General features: G+C 43.5%; 1 protein-coding gene across 1 annotated transcript in view; it reads right to left on the bottom strand.

The window, feature by feature from the left end:
• The window catches only part of OCIAD1 (OCIA domain containing 1), a gene marked incomplete in the record, with an annotated part of 34,655 nt that extends 18,685 nt beyond the window's left edge, over positions 1–15,970 (bottom strand). The window contains 4 exon segments of the mRNA XM_014591959.2: positions 5,921–5,974; positions 13,686–13,766; positions 14,167–14,229; positions 15,766–15,970. Of these exon segments, the coding sequence (XP_014447445.1) occupies positions 5,921–5,974; positions 13,686–13,766; positions 14,167–14,224 (193 nt within the window).
• Between the last annotated feature and the right edge of the window lie 62 nt (positions 15,971–16,032).

Below are 16,032 nucleotides of genomic sequence, written 5' to 3'. Positions count from 1 at the left end.
TTTTAGGAAAAGAGCTCAGGTTGAGCGGCCTGTGGAAGGACCACCCACGTAAAGCTACCTAGAATGTAACACACAGCAGCAGGTATCTGGGCTACACACAGCCTTGGGGACTAGGCTATGACAAAGCTGCTGAAGCCCACATTTTTGCTGGATAACAGCTACAGACTAAAACCTGAAAGTCAGAGCAGAACTCTGAAGAACACCAACATGTTCAAGGTAAGGAGAGGAAGAAAACCTACACAAGAATGTAAGCTCCAAGAGGTCAATGAATTTTTGGCTTTTCAATGCCAACAGTGGATAACGCATATCAAATACTCAAAGCACATATGGAAAAGATGGAGTTGCCAGAGGTAAGAGAAAAATCCTAAGACAGTGCCATTATGAAGCCAAGATAAAAGAAAGTTTGCAAAGAGTGTATCAAGAAAGGAAACTGTATAATGTTGCAACTTCACTTTACAAAAACAAAAACTTGAACAAAAATAGAACTCCTGCAAAAACATCAGGAAAAAGACAATCCAATGGAAAAAATGGACAGCAGACTTAAACAGATACTTCACAAATGGAGTACAAACAAGAAAGTCCTCAAGTTCGTTAGTCACAGAGAAACGCAGACTAAAACCACACAGTGCAATCATTATCACTACTCATTGACCACAATGGCCGACAATACCAAAGACACAAAAATGGCCAGTGGTGGTGAGAACAGAGTATAGCCTGGTCTAAATGAACAGTGGCACTGATTGCCAGTCAAACTTAAGCAGCAAGGGCCAGATGCAGTGGTGCAGACCGACGCGACACTACCACACGGAGGGCACGTGGGAGGCCAGGATTCGTCCTGAGGGCTCCTCATGCGTGTCTGGCCATGCCCATGACCCTAGGTGGATGAGTCTAGGGGCAGAATCATGGTGAAGACCCTACTCGAGGCACCTCTTCCTCTCTCTACCTCCTTCTTTCATGAAATAAATAATCTTAAAGAAAAAAACTGGAGGCCAGCCCTCCACATAATCGACTGTGAAGTTCAGTCCTGGACCCAGCAGCTGAAACCCTTCAGGATATATTCAACTGGACCCAAACTCCTAAGACAATGGACTGCAGCACGCATGGCCGCAGGTGTTTTCTCACTCCCTATCCCAACTCTAACACACACACACCCTGCGGCAAACTAGGAAAAGAAGGGGAAAAAAAGGTGTACCCCCAGCAGAGTACCCAGGCTGTGATCCACCCCGGCCACAGCCAGCCAGAACTGCAAGCACACACACCCCTGGTGAGTACAGGTGACCCTAGGACACAAAGCCAGGCCACCCACGTGTCTTCAACATCACAGGTGCTGCACTACTGCTGCCCTCCTGTGGCTAGCCAACTTTCCCTTCTTTACCTAATCCAGATCATTTACCCTGGGCCTACCCGAGCTATGTGGTGGTGTTTCCACTCCTCTTCCCTGCAGAACCTGCCTCTAGCAGATCAGTCCTTACAGTCACACTTACTGTTCTGATCACCAGGTCCCTCTTTGGAGAGTGTCTTCCTTCTCTTTTAATCTAAGTTCTGCCCATTCTTCAAAACCCACTTCTTTTAAGAAACTGATTGTAGCACTTTCTCAAATTTTCCTTCATTGAACACTATACCATTCGGAGTCTCTACTATACAGGAAGTTTTACTTACTACCTTATAAAATATTTAATTAAACTTTCTAAGAGCAGGGTCAGCAGCTGGCAGGCTGGTTGGGGTGCTGGACTCTCACATGGCCGACCGCAGTCCAAGTCCCAGACCTTTCAGCTTGCTTTTTCACTCCCTCGCCCACTCTGGTGAGTGCACAAGCCCTTAGGTAAATTAAAATAATGAATAAAATTAAATCATTTTAAAACGTTTTTAAGTTCTGTTTGTATATATTCATAATAAAAAACTACTAGCAGCTCTTAAGCTGGATCCCAATGGCAACTAGTCTGAACCCTGGTCCAGTCAACCTGAAACGCTCCAGGCATGTGCAAAGAGCTCCAGACCTGAGAGGACAACCCCCCTCTGCTTCACCTTCTCTCTCAAGGGCACACACACGAGCCGTAGTGTGAATAAAGAAACAAAAAAGGTAAGACAGGAAGAACGTTAATAACAGACACTATAATTTCTCCATTCGTAACTTTCTGTGCCAGTTTTTCTTTCAAAGTAAGGTGATTTAAGTGATTCTCCCCCCCAAATAAGCATCTAATCTCAGAACTAAAAAAGAACTATAAAAGAACTAAATTGGGCCAGTAGGTGGTATGGAGGCACTGGATCCCACATGGCTGACTCTACAGTTCAAGTCCCAGACCTGGCAGCTTGAAAAATCACACCAGGTGCATGTGCATGCCTGCCCCAAATCCCAAAAGAGTGAAGAAGGAACTGTGGCAAGACCATCCCACCTTCAGGGTGATTTCTCACTTTCCCTCTCTCTGTTTCTCTCCAGGAAGTATATACGCCCTATAGCAAAAACTATTAAAAATAAATAAACTTAAGTTGCAAAAGGGTGCATGCACCTGTCAGGAAAAAGAGAGATGAAAAGGGAGAAAGCATCCCTTAAAGAGGTGTGCTCATGCCACAACCCCTTCTACTCCCTTTCTCCACCCTGTTCAGATTTTGGGCACTCATGCACACACACCCTGCACATTATTTAACCCCCCAGAGCTGAGATTCAAACCAGTCAGGCATATGGGATCTGGCTTCCTTAAAGAACAAACTATGGGGCCAGCCTAACAACTATGGGGTTGCTGGAAAAGTCATGACACATTTCTGCATAGAGAAATAGAAAAATACACCATGGCTTTTCTGACAACCTAGTAAGTCTCAAAGGACATAAATACGTTGATTTAAGATTCCTGTCGTGGGGACTGGCAGAGGGTATAATGGTTATGTGGCTGGGCTCCCACATAGTCGACCCCAGTTAGAATGCCGAACCTGGTGGCTTAAAACTCAGCCCGGGTGTGTGTGTGTGTGTGTGTGTGTGTGTGTGTGTGTGTGTGTGCGTGCGCGCACGCGCCCAGGATCCTGAGGGGAGAACGGAGAAGGGACTTGGGGCGGCCATGCTCCCTGGAGGATTTCTCCTTTTGTGTCTGTCTCTCCAGTGGGCACACACACCCTATAGTAAATCTCTTTAAAAAAAAAACAACAACAACAACAAAAAAAGTCATGGCAGCACATCAAAATGAGGTTTTCTAGAAGTTCTTTAAATCAATAAACTTTAACACCCCCCAAATCCTACATTTCTCTTTGAACTACCTATGTCAAGACTACTGTCTGAAGTACTCCACAGTACTAATGTAAAAAGGCACTGGACCAGCCAGTGGCAGGTAATTAAGGTGGATGGATCCCACTCGAGATTTTTTCTCGAGTCTTTTGCCTTAGGGCGCATGGACTTACCATGTGCCCTAAGAGACAGACCATGGGAGGGAAAGTGAGAAATCACCCCCTGGGGTGATTCCAGTCTCCTGGAATTTTGGGAACACATGCACAAGTGCCTGGCTTGAATTTCACGTCACCAGGTCCAAGACTTGAACTGTGGTCAGCCATGTGAGAATCCAGTGATGTAACTATGCCACCTGCTGGCCAAGACCCAGAGGTTCTTCGATTTTTTTCATGCCAGAGGGCACATGCATGAGAGAAGAGAGAGAGAAGGGAGGGTGCACCCCTACCCCATGGGACCTGGTTAGGCCACAATCCTTTTCCTTCCAATTCTCCAACCCATCAGGATTCTGTATATATACACGCCCAACATGCTTTTCAAGCCAACAGGGACAAGACTCAAACCCTGGTTGGTCTTGTGGGATCTGGGTTCCTCTGCACTGTGCCCATGGCCAGGCCTCTAATTTTTATTTTTTAAAGGTTTTTGCTATAGGGCACATGTGCTTGCCAGACAGAGAGAGACAGAGAGACAGAAAGCGAGAAATCACCCCCCAGGGGGGATGGCCACACCGCAATCCCTTCTCCATTCTCCTCTCGGGATCTTGGACACGCATGCACACACGCCTGGAGTGAGTTTAAGCCACCAGGTCCAGGACTCGAACAGCGGTGGACTACGTGAGAGTCCAGTGACATAGCCATTATGCTAACTGCAGGTCGCTCTAATTTTTTTTTAAATGCCAACTAATCCTCACACATTCCCATAGGAGATAGGACAAAGCTGGTTAAGGGAACTACTGATCTCTGTACCTGTGTGTAAGAATCACATAGAGTTTATTAAAACCCAGATGCAAGGCTCTACTCCACCTCAGAGATTCTGACATAGTAGGTGTGGAAGGGAGCTGTGAATTTTTTTTTTTTAATTTTCTAGAGGGTGGGTGCATTCACCAGGAAGAGATAGAAAGAGAGAGTAAGAAAGAAAGCACCCCTCACTATTTCTTCTCTTTCACTTGTCCCTTCTTTCAGGATTTTTGGCACATGCAGACATATCCAGCATGTCTTTTCAAGTCACCGGGTCCAGGACTCAAAACACGCCGTCAGTCACGTGGCATCCAGCTTACATAGCTCCCAGGCCACAGGCATTTCTAACAAGTCTCTAAGCAACAGTGACACTGCTGGCACGCCCGACCGGGTCTGCCTCTCTACCTCTCAGCGGAGCATCACAGCTCTGCTCCTGCAGACTGGGAACAACACCGCTGCTCGTGCTACCTGCTGGACTACATCCACACCCGGGGACAGGTCAGAGCCCTCCAGGGAGAAGTCACTCAGCAGGCCAAATGCCCGCAAACTGCTAAAATGGAAGACCTCCTTCCCCAGTCATTTCCCTAATCCTGCCTTCAGGATTAGGAACGTCTTTTGATCTGGATCACCAATTATTTTAATTTTTATAAACACATTGGTCATTTTCATTAATTTTAAGTCAGTAACACTATGCCTTTCTCATTGCTCAATCACCAAAACCAGAGAGACTAGGAATGACCCTCCTCAATTTCAAATGACCTGACCTGGCATTGCATTATATTCACTCGGCTGCCTTTAAATCCACCAATAAATCCAATCTGTCTAATCCTCAACATTCTTCCCTAACCAACAGGGAATATGGCCTCCTGGGAAAGCCTTCTTAACAACCATCATTAACGGAGGATCAAAACTTTCCTAAGGAAGAGATCTGGATCAAAAGGGAGAATGTGAACTAAAATGAGATGGTTTGGGCTTGTCGAACCACTCTCCTGACTGACAGGGAAGTGTGTGAGCCCACTGACTTCAATGTGCTGAGTCTCACGCCCTCCTGCACTATGACATCATTACGACGAAGAGGTCTAATCAGAGTGTGTAAAGCAAGCAATGAGTCTATCAGTGTTAGGCTTTAGGCTGTAATTTGGAACTAAAATCTCCAATAACCTGTCGCTTGTGCTCTAAAGAGTGGGCGGCAGGTGTCAGTGAGTGGGCGATAGTCATGCCTCCGCTTTCTGATCTTTTAACCCTACGAAATCTATACCGCCTCGGAATAAATGGAATCTCTCCAGATCTGCTGTCCCTGCACACTGCGGTGTGTTCTGAGAACATGCAGACTTCAAAGCTAAACTGAAAACGCCATGCTTCCCTTTTCTTCCTGCTTGCAGGAATGATGCTTAAAGGCACCACCAGTTACTCCTCCCCTTCCTGCAAGACATCTTGCTAACTTGCTTGCACCAACCTAAATTCTTGACAGACTTCGTAATCCTATCTTCCTTCTTCCTTCTTTTTTCCTGCCAAAAATGACCCTGACTGTCAGCACTTTAGAGCACAAGCTATGGTTTACTGGAGATGTTATTTCCCAGTTGCAGCCTAAATCCTAACACTGAATACACTTAGTACTTGCTTCACATAAGGATGTCACAGTGCAGGAGGGTATCAGATTCTCGTGGCATATTTTTATTTGCCCAAAAACCAGAAAAGTAACATAACACATGAAATCCAAAGTACTAAATAAATTGAAGGTTTATCTATTTACCTTTACTAATTAATCCTTGAGTAATCAACATACTTGTTGCAGCCAAAGGCACAGCTATAGGAGGAAAAAGAATTTGTTAGAATCAATAAAAAAAGAAAAGACTTTGTTAAGCTAAATAGGAAATAAATAACAAGAAAACCACCTAAGAATAATATTGCACAAATTAGATTTTTTTAAACCAGATTTGCTAGGTTTTTGTCACAGTGTGTGTGCACTTGCCCGTGAGAGGGAGTGAAAAATCATCCCCCAACAGGACTGCCACATAGCAATCCTTCTCCTCCATTCAGTTCTCAGAATTTGAGCATGCACACACATGTCCAGCATGTTTGGAAGCCACCAGGTCTGGGACTTGAACCAGGGCCAGCCATGTGGGAGTCTAGCACTTTAGCTACTACACCTCCTGCTGGCTCCGAGACTGTTCCATTTCCACAATCATTAGGAAAATTCTAAGAGCATTTTAAATTTTATAAAACATTATAAAATATTAAACAAAAACCACCTAGGTTTAGGTTCTAAAACAGCCACCATTTGTTATATTGTCAACTAAGAAACACAGTGAAAATGACTGAGAGTTACTTCTGGAGTTAGAGGATAGAGGAAAAAATCATGTCAGAGAAAAGTGAATTACAAATAAAGCCACTACTGAACGATGAATAAATTCAATTCCACGCACTGTGCTAACCACTTTACATGCATCACCTTTTTTACTTTAATCACATCTGTAAGGTAATGTTACCACCTTTTTTTTTTTCTTTTTAGATATTTTTGCTATAGGGCCTGTGTGCACTCACTGGAGAGACAGAGATAAAGCGAGAAATCACGTCCCCCCACCCCACGGGGGACAGCCACACAATCCCTTCTCCTCCACTCTCCCCTCGTGATTTTAGACACACATACACGTATCTGGCATGAGTTTCAAGCCACTAGGTCCGGGACTCAAACTCTGGTCGACTACGTGGGGATCCAGGGACGTAACCATTATTATGCCATCCAATGGCCCCCTATTACCATTCTTTTTTTTTTTTTTTTTTCCTTTAAGATCAGCAGCTCTCATGGGGCCAGCAGGTGGCATGGTGATTGAGGTGCTGGATTCCCATGTGGCCGACCCCAGTTCAAGTCCTGGACCAGGTGGTTTGCTTTCTCACTTTCCTTCTCTCCTCCTTTCATTCTCTCTCTGCTCAAATAATAATAATAAATAAAAATTTTAAAAAAAGAAGATCAGCAGCTCTTTTAAAAATATTTATTTAATCATACTTATCACTGTTATTATTTTTATTAATTTGACGAGAGAGAGAAAAAGCCACCAGGTCCAAGACACCAAATGCCAGCCGCCTCATTACTACCTTTCCCCCCCATTCCCACCCTTTGAAAGACACAGAAACCGAAGCTTAGAGAGAGTTTATAATCTGCTTGAAGCCACACGGCCAGTTTAAATGGCAGTCTCATGAATTATAATGGCAACTCGAATGAAGCCTGTCTGATACCAGCTCCCAAGCTTTTACGCTCTATTACACCGCGTACCTAAATACAAAATATATTTGACTGTAACCATATGGTAACTGGGACAAGATAGAATGTATTTTAAATCTTAATGTTCCTTTTTCTAAACCAATAAAACTCTTAAAACTATATGGGAATATCACATCTGTATACCCAAGGGGATGTCAAAAAGTTCACGGACCCAGCCCAGAGAGTCCCTGCTGTGTGGCTCCTGACAGTCCCTCTTCTCCCAGTCACCATATTCTTTTGACCTTACACATGTAAACCTTGTTGTTCAATAATGCATGGCCTAAAGCTTCTAAACAAAGAATCTCTTGACCATTCTACTCACTCCAAAATTAGGAGAATAACTGGACCCATCCTCCCGTCCCCTGCCCACCACAGGGAATACACCCACAAGCCCCACCTACAACAAGTCCAGACAGTCCTTCCTGGCCATAGTTCTTCCTTGGCAACACATCTCCCAGGACTCCTCCCTTCTAGGGAGCTCTGGTTTTCCTTCCCTCTCCTTCAATAAACTCCCACTTTGCTACATCTTAAAAAAAAAAATCATAGAAAAATGGAATTAACATACGAGTTTATTTTGGTACAAAAAATTCTGAAATCCGGGCCGGGTGCAGTGGGTAAAACATGGGAGGGTTCAGGGGCAGGATTCACACCCAGAGACCTCTAAGTACACCAAGCACACAAGTGCCCATGGCCCGGGGCTGGCAGGGCTTGGTGTGGTCACAGCACTGGGGCCTACAGACGGTGCCATCTCTGTCTCTCTCACTTACGGAGGAAATAAACCTAAAAAGATGTATTTAGCTCACGCACAGCATTTTGATAATATGCTCTTGCCATAAACTTGGATTCCTTACATGTGCCTATTAGCCCAGAGTAAGAAATCCAAACTCTCAGCCCAATTTCAAAGCAGCTTATAACTTAAAATAGCTACGAATCCCTATTCTCCACACCAGCATTACTGAATTCTCCGTAATGATGGGAAGTGGTCCTTGGCAAACCCACCTTACAAGCAACTTGGTCTAGGAACTTTAATGGTAAGCAGCTCCGAGCACTGACGTAAACCTGACCACATGAGTAAGTGGCTGGCTCTCCGTGCCCGAACTGTTTGATCTAACACAGCTCATGACAAACACCTGCCTTCCTTCTGGGAATTTGGAACTTTGGTGCCTGCTAGGTCGAGTGTGCCGAGGAGACCAGTCCCCAGTGATATCCCTGACTCTGGGTCTCAGTGATCTTCCCTGGTAATATAACCCTTCATGTGTGCTACAACTAGCTGTGGGAGAAATTAAAAACATGCTGTGCAGGCAACTCCACTGGGAGAGGACTCTTAGAAGCACATGCCTTATTTCCTCTGACTTTACCCCATGTTCATTTTCCTTCTGCTGATTTGGTTTGGCACTCTTTCACTGCATATTATTTTTCATTTAAGCAGGTATACGTGGTTGGGGGCTGCCACAGTGACAGTGCTGTTCTAGACCTAGAGATGGCAAACGTGGCCTACAGAGAGCCAGGTGGTAAATATTTCAGGTTTTGTGGGCTAGTTTTTGTCCCAATTATCCAACTGCTTTAAAGCAAAAAAAACCCTAGAAAAACTACATAAACACACAACTAGGTCCAGCCACAGTGACACATTGCTAAGATGCTGTGTTGGGTGGGACCACGAGGGGCTAGGGTTCAATTTTCAGTCCACCCTAAAAGCCGCACATGATGGCTCACTCATGCCCGTAATCCTAGTAACCCAGGGAAGCTGAGGCAGGATGATGACAAGCTCAAGGTTGGCCTGGGTGACATAGCAAGAGGGTAGGAAATGGGGGAGGGTGAAAAGGAAATCAAGGGGGAAAACAAGCAAAACATTTAAGTGACACAAAGATGGAAAATTATCTACTGATAACATGTGTAACAATATCTTTAACTGGACTATGATAGTGTATCCATGCTGGGAAAATTCATTTTGCATACTATAATGATACACAGTGATTAAATGCATAAAAAGTAATTATACACACACGTATTAAAAAAAACCCTACAAATAAAATTACCATATGGTCCACTAATTCCACTCTTAGGTATCTACCGAAAGGATAGGGAAACCCAAAGTCAGAAAAACACAATAAACACTTGCAAGTTTATTGCAGCATTATTCACAATTGCTAGGACATGGAGTCAACCCAAATGCTCAGTAACAGACGAGTGGACTGAAAAAATGTGGCACATGTACACTATGGAATACTACTCATGTGGCACATGTAGACTATGGAATACTACTCAGCCATAAAAAATTACAAGACCCCAACATCTGATACAAAGTAGACCAATACAGAAGATGTAATGCTAAGCAAAGCCAAACTGTAAGACAGGCACTGTCTTAACATATACAGAATGGGTGTGCTTACAGCAGAAACAGTAAGACTGGAAGGTATAATAGTAGGGAGGCTACAGAAGATACTAGAGACAGTACAGGAAGGGAGGGTAATGGGGTTGCTGATATGGGGTAGTAGGGTGGAGATCGGGAAAAAGCAAACAAAACATTTAATATACAAAAATGAAAAGTTATCCATTGATAATGTATATGGTAATCTTTGGCTTGACTAATGAGCATTATACTCATGCTGGGAAAACCGTCTTGCACATTGTAAAAAAAAAAATGTTTTTAATTAAAAACTATGTATACAACATAAGTTAAAAAGTGAAAAAACAAGACCTTGTCTAAAAAAGCTTAGCGGTACATGCCTATATAGTGACACAGTGAGACTTAGTCTTTTTTTTTTTTTAGACTTAGTCTTTAAAAGAAGAAGAAAAGCTGTGCTCCAGTAAAACTTTATTTACTGATACAAAAATATTAACTTCATGTCATTTTTCCATGATTATATTCTCATTTGATTTTTTTCCCAACCATTTAAAGATATAAAAACAATTCTTACTTAGCTCACGCATACAAAACCAGATCTGGTTCACGAGCTATAGTTTGCTCAACTTGGGCAATTTAAGAACTAGGGTAGGCCCAGGTTCACTTCCCAGTCCAACTTCCAAAGGCTGGGCACGGTGGTGCAAACTGGAAGGCTGGGGCAGGGAATCACCACATAGCAAGACCCTGTTGAAAACTTTTATCTTGGAACCAGCAGATGCCACAATGGTTATGTCGCTGGACACCACGCAGTCAACTGTGGTTCAAGTCCCAGACCCAGTGGCTTAAAATTCACACTGGGCCCGTGTGTGTGTGCCCAAGATCCCAAAAGGAGAATGGAGGAAAAGCAATTGCAGCATGGCCATCCCAAGGGGTGATTTCTTGCTTTCTGTTTCTCTGTCAAGCACACAAGCCCTATAGCAAATCTCTCTCAAAAACAAAACATAACTGCTATCACTCTAAATCTTTCATTTAGAGAAAAAAAAAAAAAAAGTAACTGAGACATCATTCAGAAACTCCATAATTAAAATTCCTAACTTGGCAACAGGGCATTAGCTTCACATGAGATACAGTTTGCTAAAACCCGAAGGTCTGAATCCTTGCTATCCTACTTTCAGATTTTACCTTTGCTGGGAAAATGATTTCTTTAATGCTGGTTGGTTAGAATGCCTTGATGATTTATCATTTAAGGTTTGTCAAAGGACAAATCAAATCCCTTTAACTACAGCATCAGTACCATCTACAATCATGTTTCTCCTTCCGCTTGGTTCAAGGACTGCAACGTGAAGCACCGAGGAACCATGCCAGAATAAAAGGCACCGAGTTAGCTGGCTGTCTCTACAATGGACAGTGCGGTCCCCATCTCCATCTAATGCAAAGATCAAGGTCCAGTTCTGGAGATTCTAGTGCTACTTGTCATTCAGCACTATCTTTGGAGCTATCTCTTAACTACTTCTCTTTCTGTAAAGGAATAAAGATTAGACCTACGATCTCCTTCCAATTCATATGTCCTATTTTACATAAAAGATAATGACAATGGTAAAACTGAAGTTTTAGAGATGATCTAACCTTCATCTTAATTCATCAGACACAGCTGGTCAGTTTGTGGGTGTGCTAGGATCAGAAGCTAAACCTGACTCCCAGGGTAATGGCCTTTTCCACTGCACTGTTGACCCCTATTTCAGAGTCAGAGCTTGATAAACGATCTGTTTCCTTAGGCAAATCAATGTGGAATTAGTAATACTGCTGACTCAAACCTATTGTGCATTATGATCTCAGACACAGTCGTATCTAACACAAGAATTGTGCTCCCCTCACAAGAGGACTACACTATTCAATTACATAAACATGCAATCGTCACATACTGCATGGAATGCCTCATTTGAAAATACAACTGTTACAGTAAAATTTCCTGATGCATGACTATCAGTCCCTCTTCTGATAACTTCTTTTAAAGGTTCATGGAAGGGACCAGCAGATGGCATAATGGTTACATCGCTGGATGTAGTCTGCTGCGGTTCGAGCCTCAGACTCGGGGGCTTAAAACTCACGCCGGTCACGTGTGCGTGCCCAAGATCTTGAGAGAAGAATGGAGAAGAGATTGAGGAGTGGCCATGCCCCGGGGTGTGTGTATGTGTGATTTCTCCCTTTCTGTCTGTCTCTGTCTCTCTGGCAAGCACAAGCACTCTATAGCAAAAATCTCTTTTTAAAAAAGGAATAAAAAAGTTCAAGGCAAATAGGTATCATGAAAAAAACACTCATGGATTTCCAATGTTTTGCACCAAAATAAACTCTTATTTTAATTCTATTTTCCATGAATTGTTTAAGTCCCCTCATATGTGCTGAATTTCCTATCATTTGGTTACAGCCAAAGTACTATATATTTTCAATGTCTGATGTTACAACATGCAACACTTCACTTTTGTTTTAAAAGCCAACTGCGGGACCAGCAGATGGCGTGCAATTACACTACTGGACTCCCATGTAGTCAACCATGGACCATGGTTTGAGTCCCAGACCCAGTGGCCTGGAATTCATGCCGGGTATACGTGTGTGCATGCCCAAAACCCTGAGAGGAGAATAGAGAAGGGATTGCGGTGTGGTCATCCCCCTGGGGGGCGGGGGGTGATTTCTTGCTTTCTGTCTTTTCTATCTCTCTGTCTCTCCAGTGAGCACAGTCACCGTACAGCAAAAATCTCTCTTAAAAAAATAAATAAATTCTTACTAGTTATGCACTTAATTCTTTCTCTAGTGTTTTTTAATGTGTTAGCTCTGCTTCAAATATAACATAAAACATCTTCAGGACAAAAACTAGGGTTCACAATACTTATCACCCAAGCACAGTTCCTTACACGTTGTAAGCATACACGCCAGACTGACCAACAAAAATGTGTATCCTTCCTAATGGCTCAATGTGCTTTTTGGCTCTTAAATTCCATCCTACTTTTTCTCAGAATCACTACCGGAAGGACCAGCAGTTTCCAGATGAGGCAATACCAGAGTATCGTTCCAAAGTATGATATTTTAGGTATTGCTTCCAACATTTTCTGTATTTAAAAAGTAAAACCCTGGTACATAAAGTCTGCAGTCAGAAATCAAGAGCCTGCTAGTGTCAGAATACAATGATAAAGTGGGCACTAACTAGTTATACTACGCAATGGTTAAAAGTATCAGAGGTGAAGAAGTTAGCAGCTTCAGTGTCAGACCTGATTTCAAGCCCACACACCTTTACTTTTGGATGTATGATACGATGTAACATTTGACATCTCTAAACCTCAATGCCTTCTTCTGCAAAGTAAGGGTAATAAGCTATCAACCTTACTGAATTGTTTTTATATAAACACACACTCAGCAAATGCTGATATGATTGCCAAGGTTACTAAACAATTTAAAAAAAAACTTCTGGAGAACAGCAGATGGCGTAATGGTTGCACAGCTGAATGCTCATATGGTCTACTGTGGTTCAAGTGCTGGACCCATACAGCTTGAAACTCACCCAGGTGCCAAGTGTGTGCGTGCCCAAGACCCTAGGAGAAGGGACTGCGGTGTGGCCATCCACCATGGGGAGGTCAAGTCTCACTTTCTGTCTCTCTGTCTCTGTCTGTCTCTCCAACAAACGTACACACCCTATAGCAAAAATCTCCCTTAAAAAAAAAAAAAATCTAGAAATAATTATTTTAAAAGAACACGATTATTCTACTTGTTTTCTCAATTTCTTTTCGCAACCACCACACTATGTCCCAAGCATGCCAACTTGTTTTATATACAATCGTCGTAATTTCGGTACAAATGCAGAACAAACTCCAGGTACAAATTTTATATCAAATTATGTTATGATTAGAAAACTGAACTCACATCTGAACCAGAAGCTCTCATCATTGCATTCAGCGAAGACTCGTCTTTCTTCCTCCGTTGGAATGTAATCAGCCCCTATGTCTTTTTAAAAAGTGGGAAATATTAAAATACTCATAACAAAACCAATTTGAAGAATTAGCTAGTCTAACTATCAACAAAAGCTTTGTTTGGTTTTAAAACAATTAAAAAACTGGCTTTTAAACTTTTCACAAATTCTGACTTTAAACAAAAGTTAATGCTACCAAGTGCTAGGCTATATAACACGTGCCAGGCCTGTGCAAAATGAAAATGGGAAACCTTTTGTTCTAATTACTGAGAATTCCCAGATGGCAACAGGAAAGCATTAAACCAAGTGTGAGGCACTATGTGACACAAGTGACACCCCCATGAAGCCAGTGCAGCTGCCACTGTTACTCAAGCCAGTGAAATTTTCTTTACATAGCACGGTGTTTCTAAATATAAATATTTAATAGATAGTTACGGGGAATTGGTCTTGGAACTTCTGCATTCGGCTCTCGGAAGTCAGCCCTCCCATTCATCTTTCCTGTATCAAAAATATTTATATTCAGTATTAGGAACTACCACAACAGGTCAAAATAAAACAAATATGATATACTAAAAATACTATTCTACATGGCAATCAATAAACATTTACTAAGAGCTACTATATCTTAAGTACTTGACAAAAGGCGCTAGACTCCCACATGGCCAGCCATGTTTGAATTCTGGATGCTACAGCTTGAAAATCACGCCAGGAGTGAGTGCATTCGAACCCAGTGGGATCACAAAATCCAGAAAAAGAAGGGATTGTAGTGTGGCCATCCTTCCTGGGGATGGTTTCTCAACATTCCCTCTCTCTCTCTCTCGTACCCTCTGGCAAAAACCTTAAAAAAAAAAAAAAAAAGAAAGCTAAATGAAAAGTCACAGAACTAGGTAATTTGGAACTGATTATTCATGTCAGATCCTTTAACTAAAGAACTTATGCTTTATATCAGCTCACTCACATTAAGGTAAAATATAAAAAGACATGAAGAAAATGAAAAGACGTGAAAAGAAAAAGATGAATGCTTCCTCCTAAAGCTGGTTTATTTTACATTATCCTATATTTTGGACCTTTCGAAAATCTATGTTCAATGACAAGGTAATTTCCAGAATTAGGAAAAGAAAAATCCCATGTCATTTCTGGGCTTCCACTTCGTAAAAACAAAAAAATGATAAAACATGCAACCTCTCCAACAAAGCCTTAATCAAAAGGAAATTTTGTAAATGGAGTAACAACAAGGCCATCCTGTCCTCTCTGCGGAGTAAAGCTTACGGCCAATCCTGCATCCTCCGAACTTCCTCCTTCTCCCATGTAGTCTACAAAGAACTTAGAACATGAAAGTAACAAATGGACAGTATGCCAAGAGTGCACGTTTTTATTTTTTTCATTTTAAACCCAATAGCTGGGGGTAGGAGACCAACAGATCAGATAACCTCATAGTTTACAGAGATGATTTTCATTTTGCAAAACGACTGGCATGAAAGCGAAAAATGATAACGAGGCTAGCCGCTGAGCCCATCATAGTCAGTAAACCATCGATGCCATCCTTTAAGTAGTTTTGAAAACGGAATAAAAAGGGTAAACTGAATTCATGGATGGGTGGGGCCGGCTTAATAACCTACTTCTGTCCCAAACCGTACTAGAAAAAACGAATCCCTCATTTCCGACGACAGCATCTGTCCCGGGAAACCTGTGGTCAGGCGGGGCGGCCCCCTCGGACGACGCCCGACCTCAGCTGCAGAGGCAGAGCGGATGCCCGACTGGAAGGAGCCGTCGCGGCCCGCACACGACCCCGTGAGCGTCTGCCACCTGCACGAGCAACGCCCACACGCCCAGCAACACCAGCTTCTCCCACCCACTCCCCCAGCGCCACCGCCTCGCCTCAGCCGCCCCGGGGCACTCCAGGGCCGAGCCCCCGAGCGCCAGCAATCCACCCTCCCGAGCGGGAAAATGGCGGCAGGTGGGCGGATGGCCGCGCGGAGACGAAGAGTGGGAACGTGGGGGGCCAAGGCGGGCTTTCTGCGTCACTTCACCCACCTCCCGACGACAGCAGCAAGCGACGGCGCGGTGAGCCTGGGCGGGCAGGGGCACAAGGCCCTCAGGGCGCCCGAGAGGGGGCAGCGAGGGAGAAAAGCGCGGGACACAGCAAGGGGAGGGGGGGGGACACCACCTCGACCGCCAAGAAGTCACCCAGATACGGGCTCCAATTGACCGCGACCCGGAAGCACTGTCGACCTAGGGCAGGAAGTGACGTCAAGGCCTTCCTGCGCATCCGAACAGCGCGCTGCCTTAGCATACCTTAGC

Source organism: Tupaia chinensis, unplaced genomic scaffold, assembly GCF_000334495.1.
Source record: "Tupaia chinensis unplaced genomic scaffold, TupChi_1.0 Scaffold000054_1, whole genome shotgun sequence".
In the NCBI taxonomy this organism is placed as follows: Eukaryota; Metazoa; Chordata; class Mammalia; order Scandentia; family Tupaiidae; genus Tupaia; species Tupaia belangeri.
This window is presented reverse-complemented; position numbering and strand designations above follow the sequence as displayed.